We start from the raw sequence: 19,891 nt of genomic DNA on the forward strand, positions 1-19,891 counted from the left end.
ATTTTGTGTTCTCCTGTGCAGCGGACCCCTGGGCTACATGCAGAGAACCCTCCTGGTTTAGAGAGAAGCTGCAGGGTGCTGTGTGCAGAGCACTGTTGTTGGGTGGATTTGCCTGGACAGCTGTGGGATGTGGCTCAGGAGCATGCTCTGGGTGGGGAATTTGATGAGAGCCCTTTATATTGCATCCCAGAGATGTTCCTCCAACACCTGTGCTGCGCCTGCTCCTGTCTGGCCCCAGTGGAGGTGTCTGGTGTTCCAGTGTGGTGCTGTGGAGTGTTGGGACTGCCCTGTAGGGCTCATTGACTTTCTATTGCCCTTTGACCCTGGACTTTCAGTGTGTAGGATTGTAGGAGGCAGATCCTTCAAGGGTAATAAATCCTCAGTATTACTGCTCACATAGCAGCTATTGCTTAACTCTTCAGAGCAGGGGGCCGTGGCAGAGTTTCTGTGTTGGGTGGCTCCCCCAGGATAGGGACCCACTGGGTCTGGGAATTGAATTAAACAGTTCCAGTGAAGAAATATTTCTGAAGTGAGCAATTAATGGGGATCTGCAGCCTTGGTTTCTCTGTAGACCTTAAAACAGCCTTCCAGTGCCTAAAGGGGCTCCAGGAGAGCTGGAGGGAGACTTGGGACCAGGGATGGAGGGACAGGACACAGGGAATGGCTTCCCACTGCCAGAGGGCAGGGATAGGTTGGTGACCAGGAGGATGTGGTTTGGAGGCTGTTTTGCCCTTTAAGCTCCTGAATTAAAAATAGGATTGGAAACACAGAGTACAGGTGACGTTGCGTTGCTTGAGATGTTCAGATTGTCCCACAGCACTGGATGCACCAGTGCAGCTGCCATGGACTCAGTGGAATGGTGCCATCATCAAGAAATGCAGCTTGGGCTGAACTGGGAGGGGGACTGTTCACTGGGTGCTTTATCGGAGCAGGAGCTCTCAGAAGCACGTGAATTAAACAGGTTAAGGTGAGAAGGTTGAACATCTCCCAGACTAGTAAAGCTGCAGTTACAGAACACCTTTTTTTAAAAGATGGCAAGAAACTTACTTTTGTTTTGTATTTGTTCAGCTATTCAGTAGTCTTTTGAGTCTTGGAGGTATCAGAATGGTGAGCATGTCTTTTGATGTTGTATTCCTCCTCCTCCAAATGGGTGGGGGCATAGGAACAAAAGGTATTTAATGAATTATGATGGAGAGTTAAGTGGTGAGAGACTTGGAGGAACCGGTTAAGACTCCTTATTAGGTGGAACGCAGAAGTGGAAGCCACAGACAAGACCAGGGAAGATTCTCTTGGGTTTTTGAAGATGGGATCTGTTCTGTTGTCTGACCTGTGGGAGTGTGGGATGCTGGATTTGAATGGAAGGGTGTGGATCTAGCCCATTCCACATGCAGTTCAAGGGAGTTTGGAAAGGGGAGGAACACCTGACCACTGTGAGTGGATGAGTTCCTCACTGTTGGATGGTGGACTTAGAAGTGCCACAAGACCCCAGAAATGCAGGCCAGGTGTGAGGCTTTTTTTCCCGTTGGAGCTGCCACAGGAAATGCTCAGGAGCTGAGGAGTGCCTGGGTTTCCTGGCACCATGGTCTGGAGAGGGTCAGACAGCACCAGGATTCTCCTTGGCCAAGTGCTGCTCCACCTCTGGGTGCCTGTTTGGTGACAGTGCAAGGGAGTGGGGATGTGTTTATCCCATTCTCATGTAGTTGTTCCATGCAGGTCAGCAGCTCCGGGCAGGCAGAGGTGCCCATTCATTCCCCACTCGCTGTGTGTCTTTCGACTTAGTTAAATCCACTCTCAGCACAGCTAAACTGTTTGGGAAAAAGATTAAACCAGACAGTTTGACTAATTGAAAATGAGGGAAATCCTCTGTGACTGTGAACACTGGGTGTGCTTTGTACTGTATTCTGCTTTTCTCTAAGCTAAATAATTCTTTTCTCTGTGTGTACATCTATAGATAAAGTAGATTAACTTGTTGTAATCTTAGCTACTGTTTTAATAAGGCAAAGGAACGTTTTGTTACTGTTGATTCCTGGAGTCCTTGGAGAGGAGGAACTTCAGGAATACTTGTCGGTAATAATTTTTAAGGGCAATCCACAACCCTGATTTTTCAAAAATTAAGTACTTGCCATGGCACATATGCCATGAATGGAATTGGTCAGTCAAAAAGTAGCTGGAATGAAAGGAAAAGCAGGGGCAAGGCAGGTTGGCATTGCTGGGATGGTTGGCCACTGCCTGATAATTTAAAGTAGAGTTCAGAAACTGATGTTTCCAACAGAAATATGCATTTCCAACCGTGGTGAAAAGCTGAATTTATGAAGTGCTGCTCCATCTGTTGCTGAGGAGGTCCCACTGTGCAGGTAACAGTCCAGTAAGAAATTCAGTAGGGAATTTGGAATCTTTTAGGAAGCACTTACAGAGAGAAGCATTCAACAACACTAAATTAAAATACACATTTGTGTGTCTCTTTTCTCTTTGTGATTTGTACAACAGTTGCTTCTTCTTAAATATGCTTGGTTAGATGAGTTCTTATTCTTCTCCTGCTTCTAAGCCCTTTCATTTTGTTTCTGCAATGAAGATGTAACAATTTATGACATCACATTAATATCCATGGCAACAGCCTGTAAAGTGAACAACATATTGCATTTGCATTGCAGAACCAGCAGTGAGGGAGACGGCTCCTGCTGAAATATGAATATGGGAAAGAACTCCAGCAGTGAGCACAGGGGATGCCTGGGAAGGGGAATTCCTTTGTAGTGGTCAAATGTGGTCAGTTGGCTCAAATTTTGTGAAAGTGATCTTTAGAAGGAGTCCCAAGTAGAGAGGAGTCAGAAAATGCAGCGCTTTTTTGATTGAATAGAAAGTAAAATCACAACTTTCTGTTCCTGGGTGTTCCTCGGGGAGCCTGCTCATCCCCAAGGGAATCCTGCTCACTCGGGTTCTTGTTTGCAGTAACTCTCACAGGAGAGATTCTTACAGGAGAGATCTTACAGAGCACGACTGGCTTCAAATTAATAATTACTACATATATGTTCAGCCTTAAAGATTATGAGAAAAGCTGAGTACTTGGGAGTCTCAGATAGTCTGTAAAATCTTGCAGCTTAGTTTATTACTGTGTGGAATTCCAAGGACTCCTCTATTTCAGAACAGCTCTCCAGTCCTCAGTAATTTGCTTTTTCCATCCCCAATGCCATGCTTTGTCTTCCTCATTACTTTTTTCTCCTGTAATACCTTCTGTTTATAAACAGGAGTAAATAAACATATTATGATAAATAAAAACATGCTGATAAAGAAATTGTTTTTCTGTCCCCATCTGAAAGAGCATCCGTAATATTCCCTGCTTGGAAAGGCAGGAACGGGGAGGGAGAGGGGTTGTTTTCCTACACTGAGGTTTGGGTACCTGTTTGGGGTAAGTATCTGTTCAGCCTCTGGAAGTAATGGACATCACGATTTTCAGGGATCTTCTGGAGTCTTTCCCAAGGGATCACACATTTGATCCCAGCTGCTTTGACCAGATATTATTTCTCAAGGAAGTTCTCTGCTTTCAAAGCTGTTTCATATGGACGGTTTTATTTTAAAAGGAGCACTTAAACTGTCCCTACTCCAAACCTGCTCTCCTCTAATATGTTTATTATTGCATGTGGTCGGTTTTTTCCCCTGAAGTTTTATTTTTAGCCTGCGTGATCTGGGATCCTTTTCTTAATCGAAAAAGCAGCCCCTGGGTGACGGGCCCAGACCGGGTCCCAGCCAGCTCCCTCTGCTGGCTTCCTCAGAGGACAAAAATAGATTTAAAAACCTGCTTAAAAACCTGCTTGACATTCTGCTGCCTCCAGCTCAGCCCTTTCGCTGGCAGAACTCAACACAAAACTGTTATTTCGCTTTTGCTTCTGTTCAAGTAGCAGCAAACTCCAGTAAACATTTGCTTACAGAAGAGCACAAAGTATTTTGGCATGTTTTGTGAGGAGTAAAGAACAAACAAAATGACAAAAATATGCTTGTTCTGTCTTTGAAGTCTGTTCTGCGTTTTTATTCTGTGCCTGTGGTTTTGGAAGGATCCTGGCCTCTCCAAAGAGATGAGGATATGAGGGAAAAGGTTCTCACAGGCACATTTATAAGAAGATATTTCATTTACGCTGTTCTTCATACCTAAACTTAAGATGCATTTGCAGGTTTTTTTATTTCCAAAAATTGTTGCAAAATGGAGAGTCTTTAAACTTTTCTCTTGAAAATATTTTTTTCAAAGTATTTTATTTACAAGCATCAAGTCTGACCACAACCATTTTTGCACTGATGTTATTGCTCAAGCCTCACCCTCTGTTTCTGAAGTATATAAACATTGTAAGCTTAAATTTATTTTCTAATTGATAAAAATTACAAGCTGAAGGTCATGTCTGGAAAGACCTACAGGATCATGTCATGGTTTGGGTTGGACAGGACTTTTGCTTAACTTTGCTACTCAAAAAATCTGCCAGCAGTATTAAATTTGGGGTTGCCTGCTGCTAACTCTTACTTTCTATTTGTATTTTTGGTGATTGTTGGTTGGGGTTTGGGTTTTTTGTGTCCTTCAGCTTTTACTGCAGCAAGTTTTTAAGTAAACAGATGGAAAAGTCAATTTTGTTGTTTACTCCTGTGTAAAATAGAATTAATTCCAGCAGAGAGGTAGGAAAAAAAGTAGTAAAATAAGCTTTAAAACATTCTTTTGAAAGGATGTATAACCTAGAAAAAAGATGCTTATTCACATCTTTTCATACTTTCAAACAGTAACATGAAGAGGATTTATCTAATATGTTCCATGTATAATGGAATTAGTGTAGTAGTTCACACTCACAACCTTTGGCTGTTTTGTGGGGGGCATATGATGTGTATTTAACGTGGGAAACTGCTCTAAAAATATTTCCTGCATCCCTTACTTAAATTCAGATCTTGTCTTCTCACAATATGGCATTTCAAGTAAGTTAAGGAAAAGAAGATTTTCTAATGAAACTTGTTATTTCTATAGCCATTAGGTTGGAAAAAAAAATGAAGAAAATAGGAGCCTGGGGGCTGCAAGCAGTGACACAGGACCAAAAGCAAGTGTGAACTGAGGAAAAATAAGCACAATTCTTAATTTTTATGCAGAAGGGTAAACTCAAATGTTAGCTGATGGAAACCCAAATATTGACGTGGTTAAATCAGCATACAGTTGAGAAGAACCAGCAGTTTCCGTCCCCCAGAGCAGAGCCCGGCTGGGTGGAAGCAGAGCTCCGGGGGCCTGGAGAGACTGGGCACGTTACACCCGGGATTTCTCCATAAATGTCTCCTTGGATGTGTTGGAGATCTTGTCTTTCCTCCAGCTGTCGTCTTAACATACCGATTAAAGGCTGTGGCAGCCGCAGCACACGGGAAAGCAGCGAGGCGCGCTGCCCGAGCTGCCGTGGTGCGGGATGGGCACTCCCGGCCGTGCTGCGCCCTCGGGCCCGGCCGCGCTGCCCTCCCCGCACGGCGGCCCCAGCGCGGCCCCAGCGGCCACGGCGTGACTCGTGTCCCGCGTCCCCTTGGCCGGGCAAGCTCCCGGGAGCGCCCTGCAATGCCGCCAGAGCTCCCTGCGGATGTGGGGATGGATCTCCGGGAGGCACGGCCGGCGGGCGGGGTGGGTTTGGGATTGGGATTGGGAATGGGAACGAGGAGGGACGGGATTGCAGCGTCCGAGTGGAAGCGCCTGGCGGGAGCCGTGCGGGCGTTCCCAAGGCAGAGCCGTGTGGAAGGGCCGGCAGAGCTCAGCCCGGTGCCGCGCTCCGAACGGAGCTGTGCTCCAGCAGTGACGCCCTGCATACTTGGGAAGTGAGGGAAGACTCCGGGTTCCTTTCGCTTTCCAAGTAGGGATTAATACGGACGGCATTTTCCCTCAGAACATGGCCTGTGTTACTCGGGGATGGCTGAACTCGCTCTGATGTCTCCGGAGAGACTCGCTGCTCTCGCACATTCCGTTACCTCCAGCAGAGCTCTGGGAACAGGGAATGCAGAGTCAGTGCCCCGTCAGTGCCAGTAAACACCAGTTGTGTTTGGAGAGGAAAAATACAAGTCCTCCTTCTCATTGCATTGTTGGTGCACAGGAAGGTCTCCCTGCTGCACATCCACTGCAGGAATTCCATTTTCTTTGAACCTGAGAAGATCAAACGGCAGAAGTGGGGCTGGCAGCTGATGTGTGGAATAAGGGTCACACTGGCTGCAAGGCCCAGGTGGTGACTGGAAATGGAAATGAGGAAAACTTGGGAGATTTGGAAGGGGAAAGAAGAGAGCAAATGAACTTTGGAGAGTACAGGTTGTTTCTAGGATTAGGAAAGCATAGTAATACTTTAAAAACATTGTATTTTCCTTCGAAGATTTTTGGGTTGCTTTTATGTTCTTCTGACAAACTACCTTTAATGTCTTTATACCAAATAGTTGAAGAGATAACGGAAAATGAAAAGTTCAGAAATGTGAGAGGAAATTCTAGAAACTCCCAGGAGTAAAGTTAAGAAAATACTTCTTTCCTAGTGGCATCCTTAGCCTGGAACATTTAAGGAAACAATGGTGAGAATGTCCCCAAACCTTTAGTGCCTTTTCACTATGGTCAGGTTATGCTTTTCATTTATAGGAAATACCTCTGCAAAGAAATATAAAGTGGCTTGGAAATCAGACTGCTTAACACAAACACATGGTGGGACGAATGAAGCAGCATAAATCAGGGATTGGGGGGGATTTTCTGGCACGTGAGAGCAGGTTTCCCATTGCAGACAACTTCCTGCTTTGCTTTGGGAAACTGTGTAAACCACATAAAACTGTGCCTTATTTCTGTTCCTTTTACTCTTTCTGGTGATGGTAGAAAGCATTCGAAGCAAAAACCACACGGCAAATCCATGGTTTGATTTGGAATCTCTCCTGTCTCAGGAGCTCTCTGCACAGCTCATCTGCATTCCTACAGAGAGAGCAGACTCGAGCTGTAATTGCACAGAAATGCTCGTTCTGATTTCATAGGTAATAGTTTTGGTTAACCAAGCTGCTGAGAAGCCGTCCCTGTGAAGATCTGGCTGTGGTGTGCTCCAGTGAAAGGCAGGAGAGGCCGTGCAGGAGCACAGGAATGTGAGTGTGTGGGCCAGGGAGAGGATGTAACATATAATGTGTATTCTATAAAAAAACAACTCTGTACCTACCGGGATTGAGGAAGCGATAAAAGTAATACTTTAAGTAGTGCTAACACTATCTAAGTGCAGATAGTTACCTACCATCTGTTTTTCAATAAATAGCTATTATGCTAATTTCTGTTTCAATGCGCAACAATTAAAGCCTCGGAATATTCCTGTGATATTCAACAGCTGTTGCCTTTGAAGGTTTTATTTATCCTTCTGAGGTGCAACAATTTTAGTTTCATAGTCAACTCTCCTTGCAAGTGTTGGTTTTTATATCGAAAATTGCGGTGCGTTGAGATGCAAACTGGGGTCGTGCCTGAGCCGCAATCTCCAGCCATGGTCTCCATTTATATTCCGATTTTCCTGGAAGCTGTTAAGGGTACCTTGGAAGGACGTGGATTGGAAATGCTTCTGTGCAAGTCCAGTGAATATTCCCTCAGTTTGGAAATAGGAGAACACAAATGAATCATTCTGGGGAGCATTTCCACTGTTTTGGTTCATTTTGTGATGAGCTGACTTGGGGAAGGGAGCCAAGATGGATTCTCGGGCCTGTATGAGTGAGCAGCACAATTTCCCTATGATCATAACCAGCATGAGGAAATTAGATCTCTAAGTGGGTTGAATCTGATTTAGTAATAAGTCAATTTAATCACTAATGACTTCAAACGCAGATTTTACAAGGTGATCAATGGCAGTATAGCAATGATCGATCAATGGCGTTGTCTTTAATTGGATTTTTATGGGTATAATATAGTTTTTCAGAATTAATGTACCATTGCATTGTGTTGTTACTCTCTTAACTCAATTTTTTAGGAGAAATGATGCTTCAAAATGCTCTTTGGCTTTTGAAATATTGTTTTAAGGGCATGCTAATAAAAATACAGAGAAAAATTAAATGCTTGCTTTTAGTAATTTTATGTCTGATTTTGTTGGAGTTGTTTAGCCATGTGTTTTTAAAACACAGAAAAAGCACCACATCCTTCATATTTCATGGCAGCGAGGAGGCAAAATATCAAAGGCTGAGAAGGAGCATGTGCTGCTCTGCATGTGAATGCTGAGGAGCTGAGTAAGTCCCCGTCCTCAGCAGTTTGACATAGTAATCTTCCCTGGAAGTAATCTCCTTGTCCCATGTGTCCTGCTTTAATCTATCAGTATTTCTGCAGTGTGCAGCAAGAAATTGATTTTCAGTAATTTTAATGGCTGAATAACTGGTGCTGTCCCAGAGTGTTTTTTCATATTTGCAGTGGCCAATGTGGTGACTGAGGGCAGTGTTCTGGATAATGGGTTTCATTAGCTCTGATGCCTGAGGTAAAAAAGCAGTAGGTGGGAATAAAGCCTTGTTTTTGATGTCTAGACGTTCATTTCAGCTGTTGCTGCAATATGATACATTAAAAGGAAATATGTAACATAGCTCTGAGGAAATATGTATTCTTTGAAACTAATTCTGCTTTTAAACTGCACAAGGCAGTGTGACCTGAATTATTAAAATGTGGGTGGCTGGATTTCTTAAAGGTATAACTGTCTCTGCAGCGTCGACACAGCCTCGACTTGCCTCCTCTCCTTCCTTCCTACATTTCTTTTAAGTAAAATATGTCAGTTTGACCACTGAAGCAGAACAGAGATCTTATTATCTTTCCAGTATCTCTGCTGGGAGACCTAAAATTATTGAAGTATTTGCTTTGATATTTTGCTGTGACTTCTCTCCTTGAAATTTTTATAATGGATTTTTTTTTTTTTTTTTGAGAACATGGCTGGCTTCATAAAAATTGTTGGACACTTTGAAGACCTTAATATCTCTGACTTGAAAATAAAAAAGACCCCAAGCCAACTAAGCTGCTCATTAAGTATCTTTAAATTATAAATTTCCCATGTAAGTCTAAATTATTGTAGTTGCCTTTCATTCATTTAACATCTGATCTGCAAGAATAAACATAAAAATCAGCACAAACGTTTTATTCATTTTTTCAACCTATGAAAACAAAATCATAACAAACGCCTAAAAACACCTTTATATATGAAGGCTGTTGATTAATTCCCACTCTGTTTGAACACCAGCAGTGAGATTAACACCTCCATTGTAATCCATTGTAAGTGTCAAATACACTTTTTTCTTGTTTCAGATTTTCTGCTATTCTTGATAATTTTTTTTTTTGATGATCCAGATCTTTAGAGACAGAATATTAATAGACTTAGTGGTTTATTTTGGGAGATGATTTAATTAAAAATAAAAAACCAAACAAAACATAACTAGAGGAAAGCAGTTGCTTCTTTTGGTGAGAAATGATGTGCTGAAGTTCTCCCTCTGTTGCAGGGCAGTGAGAACGGGATGAGCTGCCTGTTGAAATAAAGTAAATGCCACTCCCAGGTGTCATCCTTCTCTGGAGTGTCCAGAGGCTTGGATAGGGTAGTCAATGTTTACAGAAATGTATATACCCAGAGCTATAGAAACATGTACATGAAGCTATCCCAGTGGAGGAGCAGTCACCTGGCAGAACCCTCTGGTGAGAAGGAGCTGGGGCTCCTGGAGGTCGCCCAGCCTGACACTCCCCAGGATGGGATTGCTGCAAACAGGGATCAGATTGGCCATGGCTGTGTCTCCCCACGGCCTGGCAAGCAGTGACCCACAGTTTGTCCCCTCTGCTTTGCTGCCTCTCCAAACTCTTGTCCTCTGCTCTGACTTCCATGGAGGAAAATGAAGTTCATGCTCTGTTGTGCTTTCTCTTACTAAAACATTCCATCTTTCCGTGATTCTCCCCCTAGAAGTTCTCTGTTTTGGAAGATGGCTTTCACAGCCGTTGGTCAGTGTCACATTTGTTGCATCTAAAGAGAAATATTTCAACTGAAGTACCAGAAACGCCTCCAGGACAGGCCGGAGGTGTTCCCATGTTTCGGAACCTGTGCAGCACCGGTGTTCTGCTGGCTGTGCCTGGAAATGCTATCAGGAGCATGGGAAAGCTGAGGGGGGCTGGAGTTGAACGTGTTGAGTGTTAAAAGCATTAGAAATCGTCACGAAGACAGATAGAGACCAACAATTATTTCCTAGGCTTCAATTTGCTATAAGGAATTTAAAATACTCCTCAAAATCTAAAATCTAGTTAAATTATAAGCGTCAGGAACTTTGGAATTTACAGGAATAGTCTAATTTTTAGTGTTTTGCCAAGCTTTTTTATTGGTCACCATATGCATCTTGAAGTTGCAACTTGCTCCAGTCATTTCAACACTTTTCTTTTGGAGTCTGGATCAGGAAGCCAAAGAGCAAAGAGGAAGTGAAATGCTGCACTTCTAATTTTTCCTCCTCATTTTTATGGCATCAGACATATGTACATGCTCTTAATTGTGAGATGTACTTTTTTAGTAGGATAAAGAAGCATTAGAGGTAATTACAGTAAGTATAGTGCTTTAATATATCTGGGATTTAAAGGCATTATTTATTATAGGAAAGTGGTTATGGCACTGTCTTATGATATACTTGGAGTTAAATTTAATAGGGAAGTAATTTTATTTCCATTTCATATGTCATTTATGTGAATTCCATGTACTAAGAAAGGCAGTTTGGAAAATTAGAATATTGAGGGTTGATACCACTCCAGACTTTTCCCTTTTCCCTGTCCCACTCCACTGCTGCTCCTCAGGCAGTCTGATCTCACGGCACACACTTGACCCTCGGAACTTGGCTGTGAGGTTAACATTGCTTTTCCCTGCTTTTCCTAGGATTTTGGACACATTCCTCCCAGCCATTACTTCTGCTGAGTGCAGGATAGCCATGGATGCAGCTGTGGTGATGGGTAGGGAGGGGGAGTGCTGCCAGTTTCCATTCCCTCATCCCATCCCTCCTGCTGGGATGTGGAGTGCTTTCATGTCTGGGATTGTGGAGGAATAACAGGCTGGGGTAGCCAGGGAAGCTGAGCAGGGAAAAAGAATATAGGTGATGTCCAGTCAAAAAAAATTTCGGGATTAAAATTATTCCAGCTCTACAGAATATTACATTTAACAGTGTAAAGCAGTGTGATCTGATCTGAATTCTCCTAAAATGGCAACATTATACTTGGAGAAGATAGTTCTGAGAGATGATATAAGCTGTGACAGGGTCCCATTTGTCTGCCGTGTATATCTGGGAGTAGGTAGGGAGTTAGGACTGGGAACTTCAGAACTGGTGGTGGGAACCTTCCTGTAAAATCCTGGAATTGATTCTGGTCTCCCCTATTTTGCATGAAGTTCCTAAAGCAGGGCAATACTGGCAGTATAGCCTAAGATAGGGTGAAACTGGAGAAGAGCTCACTGCTGTGTAAGAGTGAATTTATTTTGACTTTTACAGGTTCTGTCAACTTCATGATGCTGTCCAAAAATTTCATTTTTTAATTTAAATACTGAATTTTCATGCAGGTGTGATCTCTCATAGTGTAATCTGTAACTTTTCATATATTTAAGGATTATGTCATTTTGAAGTGCAAGACTGTACCTGCCTTGCAGCTTCTGGGGCTTCTGTAGTTCTGAGCTGTTGGGAATTTATACATCGATAGTTCTGAGCATGCACGGGGGTTCTGAGTTCCTTAAGCACAGTGTTTTACCCGTGAAACCCGAGGCCATGCGGAGTTCTGTGCAGTAAATAGCCATGGCCCATTACATCCTCGCTGTCAGGGAGGGCTTGCAAGCATTAAAGGGCCTGCAGTGGTTTCAAAGGAAAAGCTCCTTGGCTGCTGCTTGTGCCCAGGGGCACGGGGCTGTGTCTCCATTCTCCCGGGAAGTCTTGTGCTGTCCGATAAGGTGATTTAGTTACTAAAACCTGGCTTTTCCATTCTGCACGAGGAGAGAGGCTCTGTTACCAACATTAGCATATCACAACACTGCACATGCAAAAAATGTGCGTTTTCTTGTCTGTGAGTTACAGCTCCTGGAGAAGCAGCAGAACAGTGGCTCGAGGCTTTGAAGGCTGCTGGCAATATTAGTATTTTCCATGGAGCACAAGCTCCTTAGAGCTCGCCTTTAAACGTGGTTGTAAACTATACTGAGATAATCATCTCTGCGATAGACGCGCTGCTGGGAGGTCTCGTCCTGCAAATTGGCCAAGGAGGGGTGTGAAGTATTCAGTGCTTAACGTGCAGTAGAATTTTATGTTTGCACTTCTAAAGATCTGCCGACTACTCCTGTGAAATTGAAATGACAGAACTCAGACAATTAACAAATCCTTACTCGTTGAAAAAGTTGTTTTGTCATCTGTTTTCACTCTGCGTCTTTTAGCTGAGTAAGATTTCGAATCTGGTACAGGCATACCAGAAATAGTGCTACTCCTGGTAGTTTTAGCACCCAAAAGCCATGAGTAAGGACAGCAGATATTTCTGAGGTTTGTCTGTCCTTCAGGTGACTAATTCAGGCTGCACTCTACTAGGAGAGATAATTAGACTTACTTTTTTAAACTCTAAAATCCCTGCAGTTCGGTACTGAGTGTACAGTTTTTATTTGGTATAAAATCTGCTGTGTATTGCTAAAACTGCGATAGTTCAAGTCAGTACGATGGAGGAATTGCACCTGAGTGTGACAGCAAGAGGTTCAGAAGAGTTGTTTCATGTTTTTTCAGTTATGTAAATTGATTTTACACCTTTAATGATTCACTTTGTTTCTTGATTGTCGGCATCTGTGGTTAAGTTTTAAAGGATCTCTCAGCGGTGGTGGCAAAGAATGATCGTGCATTCCTCACCCCTGTACTTGAATATTGAATGCTACAAACAAATGGGTTTGCTTTTATGCTTTTGTGTTGGGTTTGGGTTTTTTTTTTAAATTCAAAGATTGCGTCTGCAGCAAGTAAAGATTAAAGCTACTTGGGCAATATAGGTATTAGCTGAAATAGTTTAATGAAACATGCTACTTTGAAAATTAAAGCTGTTGAAGATACGTTTTGGATAAATGTATTTCCCTATTCTGAGCATGTTGACATTTTATGTTTTTGTAGTGGTGGAAGAAGGATTCTGGGAGAATGGACTTTCCTATGAGTGTAGGACCCTGCTCTTCAAAGCGATTCATAATCTTCTGGAAAGGTAAGAAAAACTCCAGTGCTTTCAAGTATTTCATTTTGATACTTAAAATCATACAGGATACCTATAGAGCATTTATATTATTATGGATCTTAAGGTACATTTTTTTTAGATTTAGACCTTGAGTCCAAGAGAACAGGATAGAGATGGATCTCTTGAGTCATTGACTGGTAATTTATCATAAAATGCTGTGCCAACTAATTAAACACTCACACAAGCAATAATGTTGGTACATATTTCTGCTCGGATTTTTGCTAAGGAGCTGTTTTAAAAGCCAAAAAAAAGAGAAGTTTTCACCTTCTCGAGGTGCTGAGAGAGGGGAATTGTAGCTGACCTTTACTGCCTTGATGAAAAAGCTTTGCCAATCATCCTGGTTTCATGCAAGTTACAATTTGACTACGTTTGTGCACACTGTTCAGGGTAAAGCTTAACAGTTCCTGGCTCTGATGAGACATATTTTTTTTATATATATATATATATTTATATATATATATATATAGATGACTTGACTGCAAAGTTATTACACTTACGGCTTTTTCTTCTTAATCCAGCTATCAGCTTTTAAGATTACTGAAGATTATCTTGTTCTTAGATCTAGGACATGGCATCTTGGGCTATAAAATTTTATTCTTTCTGTTTCTGCAGTTTTTCAGGTCATCGTCACCTTTCTGTATTACATCCTAGTTCTTCTTACAAATTTGGATATCTTCTCAGAATTAAATTGTCATTAGATTATTCCCACTTTCTCTGAGGTTCTAATAATAATAATAATAACAACATCAAAATAGAATGCACCTTTGTGTTGCAGTAATTTTGCAGAATGCAGCCTTGGATATTTTTTCTTTCAGAAAATAAGCAAGTGGAAAACACTTTCATCTTGTCTCATTTGGTGTCCTGTTTGCTTTGATGTAGATTTACTGGTAATGAGGTTTGTATTATGTGTCTGAGGCTGTGCTTCCATAGGGTGACCGAGTTACCTGTGTGCATGTCCGCAGGTACAAGGATTAGTTGTTGTATTCCCTGTTTTCTATCCCATCAGTCTCTTTAGGGGATTTTTATAAATGTTGTAGGCTACTTAGAATGAATACAAGTATAAAAATTAAATTCCAAGTCTAGAATGTTCATTAGTTCTTTTGTAGCTTTATAGTATAAAAGGGAAAATTAATTTGATATGTGTTTATTAATCTGTGGTACCCAGCCAGCTGACTTTTAAGTGTAAAGTAGCTAATTTTATTCTTTGGACCTCTTTAAACTTGTGAAATAATTTTTTTTTTTTTTTTTTTTTTATATAACTTAATTGAAATCAGTTGGCAGAGTCAGCAGACTGTTCTGTCCAGCTGTGACTGGAAAGCCTTTTCCTTTCAGCAGTAGTTGGTGAACACACCTCAGGTGTTTGCCAAGAGCCTCAATTCATGTCATGATAAACTGAAACAATTCATGTCACGATAAGCTGATATGATTCATGTCAGATAAGCTGTTACAACTCATTCCACAGTACTGTCCCTTGGACATGAGCGCCTTCTCACTGCTTTCCTGATGACAGTTTTTACAGTCTCATAGCTGAATTTACTTGAAGTTAATCACTTTATATATATATATATATTTTTTTTTTTTTTTTTGGTCTGCCATACCAAATCTGAACTTAACATCATAATTACTTTATTTAAAGTAATAGCAACATGTGTGCAGACTTTATTAAACAGCACTTTAAACTTTCAAGCCCTATTTTACCCGGTGTTTAGGAAAAGCCCCATTAATAAAGCAGAAAGCTCGAAGCCGTTTCTGGCCCATCGGTGCCGGGGCTGGTGCCGGCGGTTGCGGTTTTGTGGGGTTTGGGGTTTATTTCGCGTTTATTTTGCCGGAGGCTGAGGGGGATCGGCCGTGGCGGGAAGGAAATGGCGGGAGGAGGAGCCGTGACGGGGAGCGGCCCCTTATGGAGGAGCCCGAGGGACCTGTGGGGACAACACGGGGCAGGAAGGGAGGAGAATCGTCTGCTTTCGCCTAACCCTGGCAAAGGCAAGAAAAAGGACCTACACAACTGATTGGGGGGGGATATTTTGGTTGTGGGTTTTTTTTTCCTTTTTTTTCCCCCCTCAGTACCCACACTAATGAGCAGTTTATGTAAATTGGCAATATAGAAAACATTACAAGATCTGAGGGATGACTACTCAAAATATTACGGTGTCGTTTCGTAACAATTGGTGTGCCCTTGGCAGGTCATTTTTTCATGGAAAAATCAGAAATAGAGGAGGTCAGGTGCCAGTGAAGTGCTGGAACAGCTGCACTGCTGAGGGAGGGATCGCCCAGCCCTGAGGAGGGAGAGGAGCCCGGGCCTGCGGGGTGTTTCATGTCCTTCTATCATTAAATAACTGCTTTTTATGACCTTTTATTGGCTTTTTTTTTACACAAGTCCATTGTTACAGCTCACTGTGAAAGACTAGTTACCTTTAGTGCTTATACAGCAAAAATAACCATGCTATCATTGACTGCCCACCCGGCCGCATCTGAGATCCATGCTGCTGCAGGCATGGCTCTGATTTTATATGGGATTATTCTTTAAATAACCCATGATTTAGTTTAGCATGGAGGGTTGACTGATTTTTAAGGACAAATCTTCCCATGAAGACTTTTTTTCTAAGAAAGCAGCATTAGTTTGAGGCAGTTAAACCTGCTGTGGTGAGACACAGTGATGTGACACACGGCATTGAACTGTGTGTGATGGGAAGAGTTTATTACATTTTTTTGTTACTACAGATTATTTTCTTTAAGGATCTGATGTAAACTTCACAGACTTCCTTTTGTTTGTATAAAACATGCTGGCACTGACAGACTCTCTGATAGCAAATATTTCCTAGGGAAATAGTTGCTGAAGCTTTCCCCCCCCACTATCAGTGTCTTTAGATCTCTGCTGGCTTAGCTTTCATATTCAGTTTAAGGTATTGGTTATTCAACTGAACTGGTTTCTTTTTTGCTTTAGTTGAGAAAGTGCTGATAGAATTTTCTTCAGCTTTAACTTTGGAAAACCCTGCTGAGTTTATACAGAAAAATTAGGAGCATATTAGTATCTATGTTGTCAGTTGTCCATTTCCTATCTGTGTCTTCTAGGTATGCTTTTGAAGTGCAGATCACACAACTTTTCTGAACCTTGCAAAATGTACTTGCACAGAAAGTTTCATGTGATTTTAAATTTTTTTCCCTTTGTTTTGGTTAATCTCTAGCAGCTGCTATAAACTATTGGAAAACTTAGAAGGGTGGAAAAATCCATTTCTTTCATCTAAATGAAAAATAATGAATAGATGTGAAATGCATGGGCAAGGCTTGCATATTACTTGTAATAGTGTATAAACCACTAGCAACAAGTAACCAGTTTTTCAGATTTTTTGAAGCATATTATTTACCTTAGTGAAAAATATGCCTTAATTATGAATTTCTGTGTGTGGTCCCATGGGCAGCATGTTTGAGTACATGTTTAATGTATGAGGCGTATTCAGGGTTGGCAAATTGCGTCTGTGATTCATCTGTACAGGTGGACCTAGAAAGGCATCAGGCACTCCCTAACTTGTCCATTTGAATTGGGTATTGATCTCTTCGGGTCCTCACTGTTGTTGTGGGTTTTTTTATTTTTTTTAGAGGGGAATATGCAGTTTCTAAAAAGAAACGGTGGGCTTTCAAAGGGGCCACAGAAAATGGAACTTACTGCTCTAATTTTGGTGATGTGGGAGTATATTTGGTGGAGTGAGGTTTTCTGACAGAGGAAGCAGTAATTATGAGAGTTTCAGCACCTGAAATCATGCTGGGGATCATGTGAAGGGAAAATTGAATCATTGTTAATATTTCCGTAATACAATTTTCTGTCATTCCTATACTATACCACATACATGCCAAAAATAAAGGAATGCATATTCTTTATTGTCTGAAATCTGAAAGACCGAATAGAAAAGAATCAGTACTAATGAATGGCTTTTGTTCAAGAAGAGGAGTGAGAAAAATAGAATGATAGATCATTCAACAAAAAGAGTAGCACAGAGTGGAAAAGATTGTGGCAAAGATGAAGGGAAAATGCACGTGTGAAGTTCAGCATCAGTGACAGTGTCATGAGATGGGACAGGGATTCTCTGTGAGTGATGTGGGAAAACAGAAAGTGGAACCCAAAAGCTACAAACTTTTATTTCAATCTGATGGAAATTCAGCTGCCTAATCCCTCAGTGTCACTGTCTTCAAAGATTCCTTTTAATTACACTTTCAGATGTAACTAGTAATTGTTGCTGTAATTGTTTTCTAGATGCCTGATGGATAAAAACTTCGTAAGAATTGGGAAATGGTTCATAAGGCCCTATGACAAGGATGAGAAGCCTGTTAACAAAAGGTAAGGAGATCTCTACATCAAGTCCTGCTCCTGTCAGTGTTGTGTATTGTGTGATGGTAATTTGATGCTGCATTTTGGTGGTAGTTTTCCCACTTTTTTTGCCATGTAACAAGTGAAAACACAGACACTGTGTTCACATCAGTAACACATAGAAAGCAATTAGGTAAGTTTTCAGGCCTTGTTACAATAATTTAAGATAAGAAGGCGAGGTTGATGTTTATCCATTAGCCCCACAGAAATGTCACATTTATTAATATCTTTTGAGCAGCATCTGCCTGTTCCTCTCATTATACAGCAGAATTGCAGGCAGTTACAGTGAATAATTTCAATTTCTGGACACTAAACCCCAACCTGACATTTTAAGCAGTAAAATAAGTAGTCCATAGATTTCCTGATTTATTTTCTTTAAAGATGCCACCCTCGATACACAGCTTTCCCTGCTCAGGCAGGCTGACAAGTCAGACCTATAGGAGTGATTACTGTGCTTCTCCCACAGCAACACAGCCATGGAACGGGGTAGCTGGCTCCACTGCTCGCTGCTATTTCCTCTCTGAGCTCTAAAGGTTACAATGTTCTCAGATCTTCTGGTACTTGCATTTATAGTCATCCGCTAAACAAGTTCTGTCAAAAATAATCTGAGTTAAGCTGAAACACAGATTTTCTAACGGGAATCATTTTGACAGAACTGGGTTAGGAAGTGACTAAACACGCAGTTATGCTGGGAGATTTGAAGGTAATGAGCAGTGGAGATGAAGTGGGGTGGCAACTTCTTCATCCATCCAGCATAGCTGCAGTCACCCAGCATCTGATGGCAGGGTGGGGACAGGTGGAAATCATCTTGCACATCAGACCTGTCTTCTCCCTCTTGTCGTGGTCTCACTGCAAGGTTTAGCTGCAGAAATGTTACAGTGCAATGCTACAAACCATTGGCTTTCTTCTGTAGCAGACTTGGTGCAAACCAGCTGCTTACAAACAGCATTTGGTTTTGAGAGAATGCAGGAATTAAAGATGGATTTGTCTCCTTTCTAAAACCTGAAAGTGTTAATGTAGCATGGAGTTATCTGTTTTGTTACTGTTTACTTTGTGGCTGACACTGTGTGTGTGTAACCTTTGATTTCACATCGATCCCATGGCAAGGAGCCATGGAAAGGTCCAGGTTTTTCCATACCTTCCTCTATCCTGGCTGTGCATAACCACCTTTCTCCCTTGTGTTTTCTCTGCTGCTTTTCTGATCATACCAACATCAGCTTAATTTTCTGGAAGATTAATTCCCTAAAGTGACGTAAGTAGGGGTCAATTCCAGTTTCTGGAAAAGAGAGGTAGCTCCTTTCAGCAAAAGCTGTTTGTTTTATCCACGTCACTGGAGCCTGAGTGCTCAGATTAAATGTGCTTGTGAGTCTCCTGCCTGTTCCTGGTGTGTATCAATTTAATAAATTAAGCATGTGATACAGTAGATGATGTCTGTCAAAAACAGCAGCAGCACTGGCGTGGGAGGTAATATCACCTTAGAATTCTGACAGATTAATAAGTCCTGTGTCTGATTTACATGTGTGGAACGCCAAATCAACCTGCACAGTGAGGGCTCTGTAGGGGATAGTTGCATTTGTAAACAGAAGTGCAGTCTGCACATAAAGAAATCTGGCCTGGAAGATGTCACAAAACCTGAGTTCATGTTGAACTCTGTTTGTGTTTGAAGTATTCCATGTGTAAATCTGACATTGAGGATTTTAGGGTTGGAGGGTGCACTGTTGATTTGAAGAAGATAATGTTTGTTGTTGTTTGGGGAGGGTGTTGGTTTCTCTGTTTATTTTTATAAAGTTCTTGTCACTATAAATCCTTTGGATATACACAATTTCAAAAGTGTTTATTTAGCAATAATAATTACATCTAATTTGAAATAGGTTTTGTGTCGTTTCAGGTTGTTAATTTTTTTCTATAAATGTATCATTGAATTAACTAATCTTACTGGAATATTGCAGTAAAGACTGCAAAAGTGGACAGTAGAGTCAATTGTGCACAGTAGCAACAAGTAGCAGGAAGCTTTGGGGACTAATCTGTCCAGACACCTCTTATTTAATCTTTTAAGCTTTCTTTCTCAGCATAGCACAAAAAGCTATCTTCACAAATTGATTTATGTTAATTCCAGATAAATTCTTTGTGGAGCTCTTGCACTAACAGCAGGTTGTTCTAGATAAAGCAATAAGGAACAGTTGCAGGAAGAAGAGGCCAACTGAGGGTGTTTAGGTATTTTAACATAAAACCTTCATAACAAAAAAAAAAGACATTTTAAAACATATTACTTAAAGCCGTGTTATTATATAAAGTAATAGAAATAAGTTGCATGTTTGTACAGT

General features: G+C 41.4%; 1 protein-coding gene across 2 annotated transcripts in view; it reads left to right on the forward strand.

The window, feature by feature from the left end:
- MED13L (mediator complex subunit 13L) overlaps nt 1–19,891 on the forward strand; it is a 333,660-nt gene that overhangs the window by 230,294 nt on the left and 83,475 nt on the right. For both annotated transcript variants that reach the window (XM_032128437.1, XM_032128438.1), the window contains 2 exons: nt 13,090–13,174; nt 17,454–17,537. In XM_032128437.1, coding sequence (XP_031984328.1) covers nt 13,090–13,174; nt 17,454–17,537 — 169 coding nt within the window. The remainder of the gene's footprint in view (nt 1–13,089; nt 13,175–17,453; nt 17,538–19,891) is intronic.

This window comes from Corvus moneduloides, chromosome 18 (genome assembly GCF_009650955.1).
Source record: "Corvus moneduloides isolate bCorMon1 chromosome 18, bCorMon1.pri, whole genome shotgun sequence".
NCBI classification, from domain to species: Eukaryota; Metazoa; Chordata; class Aves; order Passeriformes; family Corvidae; genus Corvus; species Corvus moneduloides.